The sequence below is a fragment of the Dermacentor silvarum genome, chromosome 10 (assembly GCF_013339745.2).
Source record: "Dermacentor silvarum isolate Dsil-2018 chromosome 10, BIME_Dsil_1.4, whole genome shotgun sequence".
Taxonomy (NCBI): Eukaryota; Metazoa; Arthropoda; class Arachnida; order Ixodida; family Ixodidae; genus Dermacentor; species Dermacentor silvarum.
Window position 1 is genome coordinate 134,526,163 of NC_051163.1, and position 19,734 is coordinate 134,545,896.

General features: G+C 45.7%; 1 protein-coding gene across 1 annotated transcript in view; it reads right to left on the reverse strand.

The window, feature by feature from the left end:
- Positions 1 to 554: 554 nt before the first annotated feature.
- The window catches only part of LOC119430958 (protein SEC13 homolog), a 66,722-nt gene continuing 47,542 nt past the window's right edge, over positions 555 to 19,734 (reverse strand). The window contains exon 8 of the mRNA XM_049657143.1: positions 555 to 9,669. Within this exon, the coding sequence (XP_049513100.1) occupies positions 9,565 to 9,669 (105 nt within the window). The 3' untranslated portion in view covers positions 555 to 9,564. The remainder of the gene's footprint in view (positions 9,670 to 19,734) is intronic.

Here is a 19,734-nt window from a genome sequence, read left to right on the forward strand (position 1 = left end):
AGTGGCGACTGCTCATGACGAGCTTAGGTCATCATAAGCCCTTAAGGGCGTTAACCGCAGAAGCTGGGATGTTCAGCAGACTCTGTGAACATGCGAGATGGTTGCCAAGATACCACGTTTGCATAGTTATCAGTTCACCTTTCATTGTGGTTGCTATGAAAGAAGACAGATGAACAACACTGAAGAACTTAACTCATGCAAGAAAAACAGAAAAGAAAAAAGGGGAACGCATCTAACTTGCATGCTGCTCTATAATTATGTTTGTCGAGCCATTACGTTTCTATATATTTAGTAGCATTCATTGTTTTCTTAAATGCAACTTCAATAAAAAAGTATGTTATCCTGTGGTATGTCCTTTCATGTCTATTGGTACAACAAGTCTGTGAAATCAATGCAGTGTTTCTTTATTGTGTAAATGTTCTTACTCATCTATGCTGTAGTAAGAGTTCAATAGCTTTGTTTCAGAAACCACAAAGGTACATATTTGACACCTTTTGTGTCCTTGCATGTCTTTTGCAGAATGACAAAGATTATAGAAAAATGTACACAGCAGATTTCCAGCAATAAAATTAGTTTATTCTTTCAATAAAAAAATACAAATGGAAGCAGCCGCAGACCAAGTATGCTTGGCCATAACAGTTGCACAAATACGCCATTCATTTAATACATGAGCAACCTACGACCAAGAATAGTTATGTTGAGCTGTAACTGTATAAATAAAACTTTTAATAAAACAAATTTTAACAAAACCCACTTGAGCAAAAAGATACGTGACATCGGTTACACCTCAAAGAAAGTCTTTCCTTTTTCTTAGTTTGTCCGATTTATATATGGGCTGATCACCTTTAACTTTTCCAGAATTAAAAAAAATTGCCTATTGCGAGTAACATAATTCTAGTCCTTGAGCTGGATTATTCAGAGGCAGACATTACTTGCACGAGAAAGAGAAACACATATTCCACTGCATAAGAAAAAATACACTAATTAACTTCTTAGTTACTATACTGCACATATTTCCACACACAAATTGCAGCCGCCGACTTTCCCAGGCATATCCAATTAGAATGAATTTCCATAATGTTGCCAATTTCGAGATATGCACCATCAAACTCGCCATAAAAATGCACTGTTGCTTCACTTAAATTTTTTAACAAATCGCTCTTTTATGCACTGAAGCACAAAAGTAACTAGAAAGCCCATGTATTTTGTCCCACACTTTGCGAAAGATCTCAAAACTGGTGTCACCCTGGAGATTCATTTCAAGTGGAGACGTCTTGCAAACTCATTAGCTTCAATCAGTAAATTGCAATATGTGCCGTAAAGTAATTAGGACGTTCCTTATTGAATTTTTGCTCATTAGTTGAATATGTGTTTTGATTGCTAGTGCTAGTAATGTCTCCCTCTTGAATAATCCAGCTCAGGAACAAAATTACGCTATGGCACAGGTAATTTCTAAAAATTTTGGAAAGCTTAAAAACGATCACTTCGTATACTCTAAAAAACTAAAGAAAGTGTAGGGGATCTGCCGCAATATTGTATGCAGAATATTCTCCGGGACTACAGAACAAAAATGCATACCTGAGGTCACTGAAGACTTTTCCACATTTCGTGTTCATCATACTACCACCTAGTTTTGTATTCAAAGCTGTTTTTCTTCTTTTTTTTATTTCTTTTTTTGCTGATGAACACACCCTTGCAATGATGTAGCCTGCTACTGTTGCCCCAATTGCACTGACCCCCATTTGTTTTCTGTCTTGCGCTGGCTAAGGGCGGACAAAGAAGTTAAAAGCACGCACATTGTGCCTCATCAATAATTTCTACAACTCAAAGAGCGTTGTACTCTGCTAGGCTAAACATGAAATGTGCGTTCAACCATGGCAAGTAACAACGGCAGATTTTGTGTGGTGTTTACAACTGTGCTTACCGCTCACTGAGAAGGTGATGGCATTCATTACCTACTGCAGTGTTATGGTTACATTAAATCATGCAGCTGGACTCATAGATATCCCTCCTTGAGGACATCGTCGTTTCCGCTATCTGTGTTTATGTAGTTTGTTTAGTTTTAGTAACAAGTTGACCTAACGACCCAATTGAGAGAGTCACCAGAAACGTTGATTCTGGGGAGCCCGTGAAACAACTTTTTGGCCGCAGAACACAACTGGCATGGCCGACTTGAGAAGTACAAGTGTGCCGAGGTGGCCAAGGTTACCAGCCCATACCCATCGTCTATCCCCACTCTCGCAGACAACGCAACTCGCGAATTGTAACAATCTGCTAGTAGAGTGTGCTGATCGAAGCAGTTATTTAAAAAAAAGACATAGGTAGGACATTAGGCAAAAGAACAAGAGCTTGGTGGCGTAAACCAAAGGGGATGCTCATAGTATCCATCCATTTGAACAATCATGCAAAGTATTGAGCACTGGTTGTCGCCTTCTATGCTTGAACCACTTCATGCCGAACCGGTAACCATTATTTTTTCAGTTCGGGTTTAGGCACGTTCTAAAAATATCGGTTCTGGTTCAGTTCTGCCTGAAATTGTGGTTCGGGTACTGTTTTCGGTTTGAAACCCTCGTCATAACTGCTTAGTGCCACCTGTTGCAGCACCTGCTTAAACAGTCCTCTCTGAAGACGAGGCCAAATTAGCCTCGAAATGTTGAGACTCTACCCCACAAACTTCAGTTAAAATGTTTGTGTTTCAAGGTTCATTACAAGATTGCACTGGTGTATTTAGTGCTCTTATATAAGTAGGAATGTGTTGCCACAAAAGCACCATGTGAGAGCAAGTAAGACAATGAAATGTCAGAACTTTTAGTTTTGACATATCGAACATGCGAAAACTGTGGCGCTGTAGTAGTAGCTACAGATTATTTGGCCATCTGGGCTTCTTTACTGTGCACCTAAAGCACGGTACATGAGCCTTCTGACCCAATCAGGTTGCAGAATCGACCCCACGGCTGCGTTCTCAGTGGCATCATGCAATAGACACCGCAGTGGGTCAAGAGCTGTTTCGTTACACCACTTACCACAAATTTCGCTAAGACGTCACATGTGGTGAAACCAAACGTGACATCAAACAAATAGTTGCGACAGTTAAGACGAGTCTTAAAGCTTGTGGGTCAATGCACATTCGGACGCTCTATCTCTGGTATCTTTCTTCATAGTGACACGTGTACTTGTTTATCTTTCACCGGTGACCGCTTTTCACCAGCTAACAAATGTTAAATGTTCGATGCAGGACGCACCTGCATGTATCGGAAGTTTCTCGAATGTTATCAATGCGTTGTCTGTTTTCACCGACGCTTATGTAATCTGATTGTATGAGCGCCGCGAATTGTCAAGTATTTTATGGAAGACATGCGGGCACCAGGGATTAATCTGGAACCTTTGATGACTTATGTTTAAAAGCCGACGCGTTTCGCCGCTGATGGGATTTCGACGATCGCCGACTGTGTTCGCCGCTATCGTTGTGCTTTGAGTGTAACTTGCTCTTGTGGGCACAGGTTCCCCCAATAAAAAGCCCGTTTTGTCATTCACAGTTTTGCGACTGTTTTCTTCACCGTTACTACTATGTGACAATAGCTATGGAGAGCTGTGTTCAGGTACTGACAATTCTAGGTTGCAGCACAAAAAAAAGTCACTATATAACAATGCTGTCTCAATTACAGTGTCAAGTTTTTTGTACTGCACTAGCTGAGGCAGTGGAAAAGTTTGATGCTGTGACAGTGAAGCGCGTGGCAGAATGTGACTAAGCATTGCTCACGACGTGTAAGTCAGTGCACACGTGATGCAAGCCTCAGATCACAAGATAATCGCCTAAATGATCGTTCGTGTATAGAATTTGTCAGAGGCACATTTCACCTAAATGTAAAGCAACAGACTGAAACATCACAATGCATGAATGATGCACTACAACCAAAGCAAAGTGGTCACAGCAACGTGAAAGTTTCAAGAAGAGAACCTTCAGCTTGAAGCCAACGTTTTAACACAATAAATGTCCTTGTTGGGGATGTTGGTTCCCGACCGAGGGTGCCCTCGTTTGCCCATTAATCAACCTGCACATCTTGGTCACCATGAGAGTAACACAACAGCCCAGAAAACCGAGAACAAATGTTTGTGTGTGTCTGCGCAGATACTATACACAACAGTAAAGTTGGTAGCTGTTACAGAAATTAACACGTTTCACTGCACGGCATTCCATGGCTCCTACAGCCATGCCCAATGGCACTGCGTAGCGCTGCATGCTGCGAGGAAGTTTTTAATAGAACCAGCTGTGAATCTCCTATAAACTCTGGACATATCCCAGGCATTGTGAGAGGCTAAGGAGACCCCACTAAACAGAGACACTAAATCAGTTTAGACTGACAGAGTATTCTTTCAAAACTCTATCTACATTAACTTTGCGTTAAGAGGTAAATAACTATTTAGAATAGAAAATGAAGGACAAACTTCCATTTTACAAAAGTTCGCGCTCAAACATCAGTGCTGGCATGTGAGTGCCACATCACAAGTTTCAAAGTATTTTCTCTCATGTGGGCCGTTGTGGCACGGCAAAAGTTCTTGAAACTTGCCAAGTTTGGTCTTTAGCTCCTTTAGAATATCATCTCTTGTCTTTACTGATAAAAGCATTATCACGGCCTGAGCGAACACTAAAAATTAAGGACATGACAGTGTGCTCGTGTGGGATCGTGAGGCGTCGATGCCACCCACGTTTTGTTTTAGAGTCTCATTTGGCTTACCATGCCTTCTCTCAGGGTAAGCGTGGCTTTTTTGGCATTGTACGAGGGTCACTGGAGTCAAACCCGGATTTGTTTTTGTAGTATGCACATAACCTACTAGCACCATCTGTTTGCCATGTTTTGACAAGAGATTTGCTGGCTATCGTGCCGTTGTGCGCTAATGTCGCTTTGTACGGGAAGTGACATGTTAAACGAGATGGCAGAGAAGCCTGTGAACACAGTTGTGGGACAACACGTTGTAGTTAAGTTTCTCACCAAAAATTGCCTAAAAACAACTGAATTTCATGCTATATTCAAGCTTAGCATGGTGATGGCACCCTTAAGCTGCGGCACAATATTTGAGTGGGGCCAATAGTTACAAGATGGCCGGACGTAGTGGAAGACGATGCTGGACGAAGTGGCTCGGCAGCAGAGAAATGACGAGACACGAAAGCTGCGAGTCAGGTATGATGGCAAAGACATGCGAGTCTTGTCCGTGGAGCAATCTAGTTTACGAGAGAAAACTGCTCTCTTCTGTGGCCCAGTTAGGTCACAGATAGGCCTCACCCAATGCCCTTTCTCTAAGTGCTGTGCGGAGGCAGCCACGTTTCCAGCACAAGCACCTAAAACAACCCACAATAAAATCTATTCGTAACTTAAACTTCTACAAAAAATACCAAAATACCCATATACAAGTGCACCAAAAGTGTCTCTCCTCAACGGGTCCACAGAAGGTGTAAGATGACAAAATGAAGTAAAATACCTAAGTATCCAAAGGTCTAGTAAGCAAAGTACTTTGTAAGAAAATGTACTACCCTTTCCTCCAAACTCAAAGAGAAAAAAATGACAAGACATATTCGACTAAAACACACCACATCCGGCACTTTCTTCAATGCGCACTCATTCGGCATTTACCACATTTGGAGAGTTACACTGTTACAGTCACGGCTAGTGCACACCATAGACTGCCCACTTACGTGCCTGAAAAATGATGAAATTGAACAAGTCTCAACAAGAAAGTTACACTGCTCTCCACCCATCTCCCCACCCAATATGGTTGGCCGAGCACTGCGACTCGAGTGAGTGAAGCAACAGCATTCTCACAAGTGAAGTTGTCTTGCCATCCTGGCAGCATAGGCACAGATGCAGACCCTTGTTGAGGGCCAAGACTAGGTGCTACAGCTCCAGTTACCTGTCTAAACACTGGAGGATAGCATACATAATGGGAATACGTATAGTATAAAAGAACCATTGGCTGCGAAATCACGCACTGGCTTAGATGAGCTGCACATGCAACCACATTATGCCTGGCCACTCATTGGGCACAAGATGACGACCCCAGATGAGCCAATCGCTCAAATGTAGAATGCTCCTTTTGATATCTTAAAGGGGTCCTGAACCACCGCTCGGGCTTGGCAAAAAAATTACAGCCCGTGGATAGCATATGCTGCTGTGAACATCTCGGTCAAATTTTGTAGTCGTGCGCAGCACATCGAGTTCGCAAGCAGAGCATGAAGTCACCTTTTTCTCAAACGCTCTCTTTCCTACAGAAGCCTGCTCCTCACTCTTTTCTGGACACTTTATTTGGTAATATAGCAGGTTCCCATAAGCGGCTGCTGTTGGCCAATAGCTGACATCAGTCAAGAAGGGTGCTTGGATCAGTGTGCTTCTTCCTACTGCTACTGTTTGTACTTATTCACGCAGTTTAATAAACAAGGCTGAAGTAAGCGAAAATGTGCTTTCGAATTTCGATAATAATTACGTACTTCCGGAAGAAGCCGTCTGTCGTCTGCTCACGCTCGAGTGCGGCCCTGTCGTGCACACAGCAAACGCTGCACACGTGCACTGCAGTTGCATGTAGCTGTGCTCCGCTATGCAGCAAAGATACCGCAGCCGCCGGCGAGGTGCCGCAATGAGTCCGCTGGCCGAGCCCACTGAGCTCGCTGAGGACAACTGTGCTTGGTGCATCGCAGACGCCAAAATCAGAAATAGTCGCATCTATGTGAACATCCAAAATCAAACTTGAACGGCGTGCCATGATGACGTTCAGGAGGTGGAGCATTGTGGGCACCCCCCGCTTAGCCGTAGCCTTCGACATGCAAGGCATCGAAGAAGGAACGGGCGCAACGCAAACTGTATGTTTCAGTGCCAATAACTCTGCTTCTGCTTAATGTATTGCAGTACTTTTTGCGGTTCAGTATTTCTGAAATTGTTTATTTTAACTTCAAATGCATTTCTCGACTTCGATAAAGAGTGGTTCAGGGCTCCTTAAAGAATGAAGTTGGATCTTGAAAAAAAAGCTTTATTCTTTGAGTTATGGCACTGACATCTTGTAAATATATATGTAACTATGTACAGTCAAACCTCGATTTAACGAAATTTGCGATGTAATGCGCTATTTTTATTTCTCTATGTTAGTTCCATTGAATTAACGAAACCTCAATATAACGAAATACGCAATATAACAGTTTTCTTTTCAAGTACAACTTCATATATTGAGGTTTGACTGCAGTTATTTCAAATATGAGACCCCTGTCGGTTTATCTAACTTGTTTGTAATTTTACGAAAGTTTCCCTAACTTCAGTTTCTGGAAATATTAGGAAGAAATACCTCTTTCAGTTTTGCCAAGCGGAGTATCAATGGCTTCTACATCATTCATGAAATCCAATAAGTCATATCTCATTGTCCTGTCCACGATAAGACAGGATGTGGCAGTGCTGTGGGGCTGTCCGAATAATCAAGCATGTCCGAATTATCGGTGTCGGTCATTGACTGTATATCTCTGATTGATTGACCGTGCTTAAGAAACCAGAGGGGTCGTTAACAATGACGGGCTACGAGAGATGCCACAGAGGAGTGCCCTGCATTCATTCTGACCACCTGAGGTCATTGCACCCACAGCACAGAGCATAACAAAAATGGTATTACTGTATCATGACCTCACAAATAGCTAGATTGATGTAAACAAATAAAATGGCAGCCTAGCATTGGTGGGCTATTCGAAGGTTATTAGTTAATACACAAGGCATGGTATTTGGAAGCGACTGCTAGCACTAGACATATTCCACAAAAGAAGCTGCTTTAGTGTCGATGCGTTCTCTACCACATGAATCAATGCTGTTTGGTCCAGTAACTAACAATGCCGTAGCCGCGGCGACGGCTCAACATTCAAAGTGACAGGCACAAAAGCCTCGCCAGCTTAGAACTAGACACTGCATGCTGTGACGTGTTTACAGCACGTAGATATGTGCACAGTGAAGCACTAGAGAGGAGGAAGTGGCACGCAGATGTTGCCATGTCCCCTACTTTCCCGTTCAGCCAGCGCCTTCCAACAATATATCAAACCAGAACCCGCAGGTTAGTTCCTCCCACACCATACAAGCCCGATATCTAATCAAATTACAGAACTGTGCACCTGTGCAAAAAATTGTGCGTCTGGAGGCTTAACTTCAGCTTGATGTGTCTTACACAAACAGCTCTTATCCTGTGGAACGGACAAGCCAGTTTCGCAACACAATGACTAGGCAAAGCGAAAAGCACAAAGCAACGTTCTGCATTACAAATAGAGTCAAACCTCGATATAGAGAAGCTGTACTTGCAGCAAAAAACTTCATTAAATCGTGAATTTCGTTATTTCAAGGTTTTGAAGTTTCAGCAGTAAAAACAACTTCAAAAATTCCCAGGGCATTCCTGGTGGACAGTATCTTGCCAGTAAGCACTTACGGTATAAACAAATTGCAAGATGGTTGAGCCATAATAGCGCGGTTATGAGCACCAGCGTGTGTGGTGCAGATAGCACCGCGAGCAATGCATCGACGTGGCTCACAGCGTCCGAGATTTGCATGCGTTGCGTCGTGTGGCACTGAAAATCTAGGACGTCATGGCTGGTCGCGCCTAGTGCCCGCAGGCGTCATCAGATGGCCCCCACAAATTAAAAACAAAAGCGTAAAAAGATATGCATATTTGCCCTGAGCAAAAGAAGAAGCAAGAAAAAAAATGAGGTCAGAGTTTCACGAGGAAGGCTGAGCATTGATAGCGTTAGCAAAGAGACAACTACACGAACTACTACTTCGCTAAAGTAAAAAAAAAAATTTTTTTAATGGCACTAAGATTGGGAAATGACAATAATTCACATCAGGAATTTCATTAAAGTGAGGCTTGTTATACTGAGGTTTGACAGTACCACAAAGACAGATATACATTCTCAAAATATTCCCCGCAACTAAGCTCGAGTAGAAGGGTGGACACCACTGAGGATGCCAAGACAATCTGTGAGCAATGTGTTCAAGTACGCAGTGACATAGATAACGTCACCTCAGCTGGTGTCAGTGGAATGGTAAAACATTGACAAAGCATTCCTGCTCTGCCAGTGCTGCATTCCAGGTTCCAGGCACAGCAACCTCCACACAAATTTGGAGGTGGGAACCGCTGGGTGCAGTGTTCACAATGCGATTCTGCTGCGATTTGCCATTTCACCATTGTGCAATGACCTAGCACTTTACACTTCAATGACCTGGCTTTCTCCTGCTCAATTCAAAAAATCATCTCTGCTCACAGACAGCATTTCGTCATTACACAAAGCAACACCATGCCATGGTTGTTTGTGTGCTCTCAGTATCCAAAACGGAAGTGTACAAACATAGCAGCAGTGCTATTAGAGCAAAAAAGACCGGGCCGACAAATAGTGCCTTGGTCTTGTCTTCCCCATCGTCTGCATGCATAACCAACTCGCCAGAGAGTATATTTGAACATAGCAGGTTTGTACGCTGTGCACCGTCGGGGGCCGGACATCTGCTGCACTGACCGGCTGCCCACATTTGTGGCCAAGCGTGTGCCACAGCCAGGTTATCAGCCGTTGTTCTTGTCTGAGTACTCGCTGGTGCGGTCGTCCTCGTGGCCCGTGTCACTGATGCAAGCCCAGCTCCCATCTCGAGACTCTTTCCACAAGGTCACCTGCAAAGAATCAACACATATAGCCACCACTCTTGCACAGTGAGCACGCTGCGACGGGGCAAGTAAGACAAGCTTTACATACAGACCACAGTAGACTTGCACTGCGACCAAACCCCCGTATAATGAAGTCACATTCGACACTCTTGTTATGCCCATTATAAACATATATTCATTACACACTGACACATTCCATATTTACATTGTCTATAGTTTAGCCAATATTTTTGGTGACTTCAACAGACTGCAGGTCCCATCTGGCGCCCATGCATTTCAATCCTAAAATTGTCCTTCGCTGAATAATTCAAATGGTCAGCACACACACATCCAACCCCAATGGTGACTGCAGCATTGACCCCATGGCCTTGGTTTTGGCAGCACTAGGGGACAGTGTCGATGCCTCCCACTGAAAATGCTGATTTGTGGACTGCCCTCAGCACGTTTACCAGCGAAAATGGCAGCTCACATGGAATGATTATGTAAATTAACCCAATTATAATGCACACCTTTTTTTTCCATTATAGCTGCAAAGGCAGATTATCAAGACATGTCCACAAGTGCAACAAATATGAGGAACAAATATGAGGAGGAACTAGCCCACCAATATCCTCTCAACCTTCTTTCCAAGAAAAATGGATCTGCTTTACATCTGCATTATAATCGGATGCAAAATCACAACATTGTTCATGGAGCTGGCAAGAGCCATGATAACACTGTCAGAGCCAGCGTCATCACCACTGTCATTGCAAGATGGCAACAGAAAAGTTTTTGCATAAGTTGGCCTTATTGAAATTAACAATACGCCAATTTCATTATGAAAATTCATTCAAAGGAGAAGTTGTTTTGTGTGCTCAGCTAGTGGCAATTCGTCATTTGTTTTTGATGCGTAGAAAGCCTCTATAAATAGCACAAAATATTCTGCACTCATACTAAGCTTTTATCAAAATGAATTACCAACTAGCACAGCTACAAGTTCTTTTAGGCTGATGAGTGCTCGCAGTGTGCTGAAAAATCGCGAAGCAACATGCTGGGACTTTTGTCATATCCGCTAAGCAACCGCTGCAAGTGTCACCTGCTAAGCTGCATTTAAATGCTGCTGATAAGAAAACTAACCCCACAGCACTACCAAGCTTTCTTTGGTAGTACCATATTTATTCATGTAAAGCCCGCACCCCTGCTGTCATTGAAGTGTGAAAAAAAAAAAGAAGTTTCATAGCTAAGCGTATGCACATGTTTGTGCGCTGGTTCATTTCTGCAAGCCACAATTAGATGGCCTTAGTTGTCCTGCCAACAATGGCAACATCATCACTATATCCCGTAATTGGCACTAAACTGCAACCAATGACTCTGCCCCCACTTTGGTCGCCAATTCAGATGAGGCAGCGCTGGTTAGGCCTAGCCAATTGGTGTGGCGGGCTGCAAGCCATTGCAGGTAGTTTGGCCTCAAAATGTTTCTACCAGTAGACCACATCGGTGATCGTGCTCGAGATCACGTGCACGGGCTCGACAGTTGGCCTCACGTATGAAGCGAAGTTTTAGTCCGGCAACTACCACTAATGCCTACCAAGTTTGTGTGTGCGTTTAATGCACGGGAACGGTATAACCTCACGATGTGGGCATAAAGTCTCCAAACTGATTTCGAGCAGCAAAGCCTAAACTGACAGTGATGTCATCAAAGCTGCATGCACAGCTGTGCCCGCGGTATCGGCCGTGACGGAATATCAAGCATATTTTATTTTGATAGAAAACCACACTGAGCAAAAATCTGTGCACAAGTTTCTTGCTGTGGTGGTGCTCTAACGGACAATTAAATCAATTTCACTGCCGTAATGAGTTTTTTTCCGACTGCCTGATTATTCTGACACATTTACGGCATTGTCCGTGTCCGAAAAATCGGAAAGATCACACCGTAAATGCGTTCACAGTCAGCTGCCAATGGTTGCATTATTTTGCATAGCAGTCTATACACAGTTCGAGGCATCAGTGCCTATCAGTGCCTACAGTGCCAGTAGCCCATACAAGCCTATTTCGTGTAGGGCTCGCACCTAGTAAAATATTCTGAAAAAAAAAAAAAAATGTGCGGGCCTTACATGAGTACCATGGTATACAGTCGCTGACCAATAATTCAGACTTGCTTGATTATTCGGACTGCTTCGTGGCTCTGCCATTAGCCTTATAGACATGATGTGTAACAGCGACCTAAATTTCGGACACTGTACAGCGTGTAATTGTGCATGAGTCAAGCAGAAAAAGCGATATTTTGGCTTTGATACATCGCCAGCGTTGCCACGGCATGCCCATCGGCCCCGTAGCTGGCACTACCTCGAGACCAAAGCTATAGATGCCTAGTTGATGAAGCAGAGACCGTGCCCAAACTGCAGGAGAACCAAGCAACCTGCATTGAGCGAGTTCCGCTGGTGTTGGTTCTGTGTGTCCAGCGCTTGTTTGTCCACAATACGGTGAAACATTGCTAATATACTTAGCAGGAATGCGGCATAACTATACTCCGTTTCATACTTAGCATGCAACGCTGTGGAGGCTGCGCAAAAGGTTTCATCAATGCTTCATGGCGCATTCCATCTAAGCTTCGCTGCGCGCCAACGGTGTTTGCTAATGTGAGCATGCATGTGAAGTAGCCGCAACAGGTGGCAAATAATCAACCTGCAAAGAAAAACTACGAAAAGCAAATTTATCTAACGTAACACTTAGCAGTCGCAGAAATACATGGTTCGTTCCTTTTCAAAGGGCGACTCTGGCGATTTTTCGATGTCAACGGAGGTCAATGAAATTCGCTGGGTATGTTCCTCTGAACACTTCCGTCAAGACCTAAAAAAAAGCAGACTTGAGAGTTGCGCACATTTTTTACAATCGAATTTAATTAATTGCCTCAAACGCCTTACGTTACCTTCCTTCTCAGTTACAGGCCACATTGTGTATGACGTCAGGAGTGTACCAGGCAGAGCATGCCGGGATCATGCAGACGACAGCGACGAGAGCACCACCGTGGATGAGAGCATGCAGGAGTCGACGATCGTGAGCTAGTGCTTGGTGTGAGATGTTGCTGTCGCGAGAAGTTGCGTTCCCTGTAGACAGGCAAGTAATGGGGGGGTGGCAAGCGGTGTTACGTTCTTGGCTGCACGAATTTCAGCTAAGTGGGTGCCGCGCCGGCGGGAGCGGCGGCGGGCGCACATGGAGCCAGTCAAAGGTGGGGGGAGCTACGAGGGAGTCGAGAGGGTTGGTGAAGGGAGCCACTGCCGCCGAAGCGACGGCGTTGCCAAGGCCAAATGCGCTTCTCTGTCGCCGTTGCAACCATAGAATAAAAAACCAACTTTGCAACTGGGATGTCATCCGAACCGTGAACGCTGCCCTCGATGACGCCGAAGTGCCGCCCTGCGGCACAATTTCCGATGACCTCGGCAGCTAAAATAACTTTCCTTTTAAGGGCAGCTGGGTACTACCGTCGCGGTCCCGACATAGTGCGAGATACTAGCGAACGTGCCGATTCTTAGCGTGGTCAAAATGGCGCCCGTTGAAAGCAGCAGCAGCCTACCGACGCCACCGCAAGATGACGCATACTCCGCCATGAGTCTTGATGATGATAGCAGTGAGCAAAAACGAACCCAAAACTGCAAATTTTAGGATGAAATCTTAGGCTGAAATCTGATAGCCATTTCTTTGTTGCATTAAATTTAGGGGTTTTACGTGCCAAATCCACAATTTGATTATGAGGCACGCCACAGCGGGGGAGGACTCCGGATTAATTTTGATCACCAGGGGATCTTTAATGTGCCCCGAATGCTAGGGACATGAGCGTTCTTGCATTTCACCCTCATCAATATGCGGCCGCCGCGGCTGGGGTTTGATCCCGCAAACTTGAGCTTTGCAGCGCAACACCATAGCAGTTGATCACACCGTGAGCGCAAGCAGCGGTTATTCCACGCTTGTTTTAAGAAGTTCGAAACCGGCCTCGTGTACGAAAAGCAAAGCGCAACTGTTGTCTGATCATACGATAAGAAAGAGGAGGCGCTTATCACAAGGATCAGACGAGCCAGCATGCAAGCCGGTGAGTGGATTGCAAAAGACCAATAATGTTGTCAACGTGTCTTGCAATCCCATATCGCCTTGGCTGTTTGGCGACAGCTAAGACCGCGAAGTGTTGTGAGGTCATGGACTGTGTGACAATGCAGACACCGTGCACTATGCTGTTTTACTTATCAAACCGTACAGGACCGTAGACGGTGAGCCCACTTGCTCCCATTACTCTCCATGCAGCCTTGGGTTCTTGCAGTCTAGACCCCATTTTGAGACTAGGTACACGTATGATACCACCGTTATCAGAGACAGCGCATTTGCAGCACTTCAAAATGTGAAAGACGTGGGACAGTGTCTGCGGCTTACAATTTGTTTGAACCCGATGTGGGTCCCATACGCGTACCGCTGAATGTGGCGAGTTTTGCAGTGCAAGTGCTGTTTTCGTGCCCTCGAAAAGTAATGCTTCGACACACGAGTCGGGAATTCGCCCATTCTTATAAAACACGAAAACCTAATGAAGGCGCCTTTATAAATATTTCTCCATTTCTTTACCTTGCAGGGCGCTGGAATAGGCACATGAAGGGGTGATCGGAGTTTCTCATGGTGGCTCTTTTAAAGCACAGGGCTTTATAAGAAGCCAATGCCAGGTGTTTGGAAGGGTACTGTCACAGATTTAGTATGTCCATGCTCATGAAGAAGAGGGCTGCAAAATAATGTCATTTATAATGCTGTAGCTGCATTCTAGCAAAAGTTACAGTTGTCAAAAACTTCAAGTTCGTTTCTCTCAGTTCGATGTTTTTACACACCGCATTGTTCTATTTGTATTGTAATGATCTATGGGGTGATGCTATTTTTATTACAGTGGAGTCATTTTGCAAATTGCAATCAGAAAGAGTAATAAGAAAAAATTTGGAAAAAACATTCACAGTAAATGTTGGTCTGTTTCTTTACCTACAGAATGCTTTCAAATCAATAAAAATAGCATTACCCTAAGAGTAAGTCCTTTGTATGGGGCTGATACACTTACTTTTTGTGTTTAGCAAGATGAAATTGCCAAAAAGCTCCCTTATAAATAAGCATGAAATTTGTTTTCAATGTTTAATACTTTTAGAAGTAGTGCCGCTATCAAAAAACTAATTATAGGTCTGAAATTACCGTGAAAACCGATTCAGACTGAAATTTCATTTAAGCTGAACGAGAAATAAAAGAAAGAAAAGAAAATAAACAATTTAAAACTCCCGTCCTCGCTTAAAGGAAATGCAAATATTAAGTCAACGTGGATGGTTATAATAACATTGCAGAAACCTTGCAGCACTTCTTTCTTGCAAAGAAAAGACTTAGCTCACGAGAAAATTGTGTCTGAACGGTCCGCATACCTTTAGTGCAATTGAAACTGCTCGCCCCCGAACAGGGAGTGATGACGCTGCATCACTGCCCTTTACTGCCGTCCCGTGAGTAAAACAGCACCCGACAGACAACACTAAGGTTTGTTGTGCAAAATGCACGCAAATGTGTGGCCATGGAGAAACCAAGCCAAGACAGAGCATTGGATTCCCCTTTGGTATTGGTACAAACGATGCCACCATATACGAACGATCCTGCAATCCTTGCATTTCTTTTCTTGAGACTCGCGAAAACTGATTGCCCTACTTGGCGATGGGATGAACGATTACTGATAGTTTCTGAATTGTTGGTTTTTCTGATACACGCACAACCATTGAGATGTCTTGCACATGGCTACATACACGGTTCGATTACACTATGGCTGTGCACGCTGCTTGCTCTGCTGCAAGTGAGTTGAGCGGCGATTTCTCCGATGCAGACTAGTGCCCAAATGCCGAATCGAAACATATCTATTTCAGCATATCTACCTTCTTATTCTTATTAATAAGTATTTATGCAAGCCCATCTGTATTCACGAATAAACAACGGATGTTTACTTATGGAAAGTATTTTTTTTTGTCCCATTATGGTCACTCTAAAAAGATTGCGGTACATTTTTTGAAACAGGTCAGTCTTAAGACCTTAACAGCAATAAAGAAATCAACCCCGGGAGTTTGAATTTGGTGAAAAAAATGTAACTTCAAAGGGTCAAAGGTGCGCAGTATGCTTCCAGCAGCACTAAGCCACGCGCGCTGTCAAAGAGATCGGTAAAGATGCTTAATGCAATAGGGTTTGCGGTGATAGCTGGAAATGAAACGGCTATGATCCCCAAGGTAATTTGCCAGTTGCAGAAGAGAAAAGTTCTAGCGTGACACGGGCAGGCCAGCGCCTGTGCGGGGAAGCTGCTGCAGTGTGCACCTACGTCCCTTTGTTTACGTCGGATCTAGCAACTGAAAAACGTATCATACGATCCGAGTTTGCCGATGTACTGAACATTGGGGCGAAAAAATAGTGTATTCCGGGAACATACCAACCGGTAAAAAAGATGCGTAACTGTATTGGGTCACTTTTTGCATGCTCAATCGCAAACGTTTGCGCCGGGAAGTTGTACGAAACGAGATCACATCAACGAGGTTCTGCTATGTACTGTAGTGATGGGCAACTTCAATGCGAAAGTGTGGAGAAAGCATGCTAGGGAGCAGGTGGTTGACAACTACGACACCAACTCTAGGATCACTAGAAGAGAGATGTTGGTAGAAGTCATGGAAAGGAATCAGCTCTGAATAATGAATATTTTTTTCTGTAAGCCCACCTAGTGCAGAAAGTGGATCTGAAAAAGTCCTAATGGGGAAACAAGAAATGAAATGGATTTCATACTCTCTGCCGGTCCCAAAATAGTCCAGGATGTAAAGTATTAGATAGAGCAGGGGTTCTCAAGTACGTTCATCCCAGGGAACCCTGCTAAGCTCCATAAAGTGCCAAGGAACCCCCCCCCCCCCCCCCCCCCGATTTAACCGAATCGAGGGTATCAAGAAAACAAATGCTGCACTACGTCAACACGCTTTTATTTACTCAATGAATCGTCAAATCTTGTTTCTATTTAGCACAAGACCAGTGCGGAAGCTGAAATTCTCTTCATCTCATGACTGATTGGCGCTAGCAGCCGCGAAGGCCTCGCGACATCCTTCGCGGCGCGCTTTTTCATCCGAGACGCGCTTTGCACCAACGGGCGCACATCCCGATTATTTTTTCGCCACTCAGCTGCTCGCCAACAAATTGTCCGTCCATCGCGATGTAGCCGGTGCTTTTTATCTTCGACAGCTTTGCACTGAGTAAAAGCGAAACTACTGCTTGCCGCAACCGCTGTCGACGAAACCGCGGCCGCTATCGACGCGATCATGGACGGCGACCTTGCGGTTCAGAAGGCAGGCGGCTGACGCACGCACCAAGTCAAAACGAAACTGCCTTTCACTGCAAGAAGTGCGGACGAAACTGCGGTCGCTATCGACGCTGCCATGGGAGGCGACTACGCAGTTGTGAAGGCACGCAGCTGACGCGCGCATCGAGTGAAAACGAAACTACTATTTGCCGCAACCGCTGCGGATGAAACTGCGGTGGTTATCGACGCGATCAGAGATAGCGACTACGCACTTACGGAGGCACGCGGCTAGCCGCCAACGCGGTGTTACGCGCGGCGATAAACGCAAGAATAAAGGCTTTAAAGGCACAATTAGGCACGAAGCGCTTCGGCGTTGCTGTAGTCACGTGCCGCGTACGATTGCCGCCAAGGACCACGGCGATGCGGACTGCGCCGCTTCGTTTCGGTTGTACGCTACGCCGTTCTTGCTCTTCTGCGGCGCGCATTTGCGGTGCTCCGCGTTTTTTTTTTCTTTCTTTTTTTTTTGTTTTTTCTCCAACGTATAGGCCAGTGCGCATGCTATCGGCACCTACCCTATCTACAAATAGCAGAAAGGCGCATGGTGGTAAGTTACGGCCTCCGAGATTCAAGTGTGAAAGCTTAGGCTCGCTGCCCGTTCTGAGAGGTTGGGTGGCTGCAAGCGGCTTGCGTATTTATTGCGCAGTTCGCGCGTTGCTGTTACGCACGGTGATGTGCTTTTTGACACTCGGGCATGGGTAATGGTGGTCCTTTGGATCAAGTGCACCTCGTGTTCGCCGTTTTAGACACTTGTCGAGAGCGGGACCAGGGAAAATGTATCAGTGGCTCGCGGAACCCCGAGCAGGGGCCTGCGGAACCCGTAGGTTCCGCGGAACCCACTTTGAGAACCCATGAGATAGAGTAAAGGGCAGTTATTGTAGGTTAGTGAGGTCTAGGACTGCTCTCAATTTGAAGAGGTAAAGAGCCAAAATTAGTGAAGAAGAAACAGGCCAACCTAGACGTACGGGTAAATGCAGATGAATTCAGGCTGGTGCTCGCAAACAAATACAGTAAAACCCTGGTGATGCGAACCCGGCTGGTACGAATTTCGGTGTGATATGAATTCGTGACATTCCCCGGCCGAAATACATTGCTCACAATACGAAAAAAATCGGCTGTTCCGAAAGTGTTGCTGCACCGCTTCGGATCATACGAACGCGTGAGCAACAGCGGCGGCGGCCGAGCCAGTGGGGCATCCGGCACTGACTAAATAAAGCCCCTCTATCCACGCACCACCGCCGCTTTTGCACCTAGTCGGCGAAAACGCGTATGGAGGGGCTTTAGCACAGACAAGCCAGCACAGCGGGATTTGGGCGGGATCCATAGTCGCCAAGCAACCGACTACGTCACGCGGCTGCGCAATCTCTCATTGGTCCCCACGTCAAGCGGACCAGACCACATCACAGCCTAGCTGATGCAGGGCGAGAAAGTAGACGATCGAGGACCGCTGCTGCAACGACGACCGAGGCGCAGCTGCGACGGTCAAAACGCTCCCTGCACTCGATGTGCTTAGGCGTTCAGTGGCATGCGAAAACATTCCCAAGATCACATGCGCGCACTTATACGCCTTTCAGAAGGCGATTGTTGACGATTTGGGCAAGAAGAAAACGTCCCGTTGATACGTTTTTCAAGGGACCGCGAAAAAAAAGAGAGAGAGAAAAAAAAGCCGCAGTTTCGCCCGAAAGGTGAAGCAACGGAAACGCAGCAGCAGCAGCGAGCAAATTGACCTTTGCGCTGTCTCTCACTTCAACGCGATTTAAACGTTGAAGGCACAGCGCATACGAAGCTACTGGCACTAGGCGCACTTTGTCAACATTGCAGATCATTTTGATGATAAGGTCTGCGCGGGTGCGCATTTTGCGCACGTCGCAGATCGCTTTCAGGATACGGCACCCGCACGGGTGTGCCGTATCTGCAATGTGCCGGTCGCTTGTTGCAATGTACAAGCTGGCTGTACCGCTAAATTTACGTGACCGCCACATTCAAACGGAACGTAACATGCAGGAACATTATAGATTGGCGAAGTATCACGAAAACGTCTGGTAATTCGAACGTGAAAGCATTTGCGATGGTTAATTCGAACATACCGCGCACTGCCAATGCTCTCAGCAGCGCGCCAAATCATGCGGCGGCGAGACCCCTCAACGCCGCGCGGAAAAAAAAAAAAAGAACCGCGGCGTCACGGCAAGGTCGCCGTTTCTGCATGGCGCCGGAAGACACGTGCACGTGCCGACGTCTCAGCCGCCGCTGCGTCTGCAGCGCAGAGGGAAGCAACGGCGGAGGCCCAGTCCGGCTAACGCTCGCTTCAACGGCAGAAAACGAAACTTCAGGGAGCGGGCTAAGCTGGCGTCAGACAGGCGGGAGCGGCGAGCGCGCACGGAGACAGTCGAAGGTGAGGGGGCTACGAAGGTGTTGAGAGGAAGGGCGAGGGGAGCCACCGAAGCTGGCGAGGCCAAATTCGTTTCCCTGCCGCCCTCCTCCCTCACCTGCGACGGTCCCCGCGCGTGCCCGTCGCTGTGTCGTTTCTTCCTCTTCACAACCCCAATCTCGCGGGATCGAATCCCAGTCACGGCGGCCGCATTCCGATGGGGGCGAAATGCGAAAACACCCGTGTACTTAGATTTAGGTGCACGTTAAAGAACCCCAGGTGGTCCAAATTTCCGGAGTCCCCCACTACGGTGTGCCTCATAATCAGATCATGGTTTTGGCACGTAAAA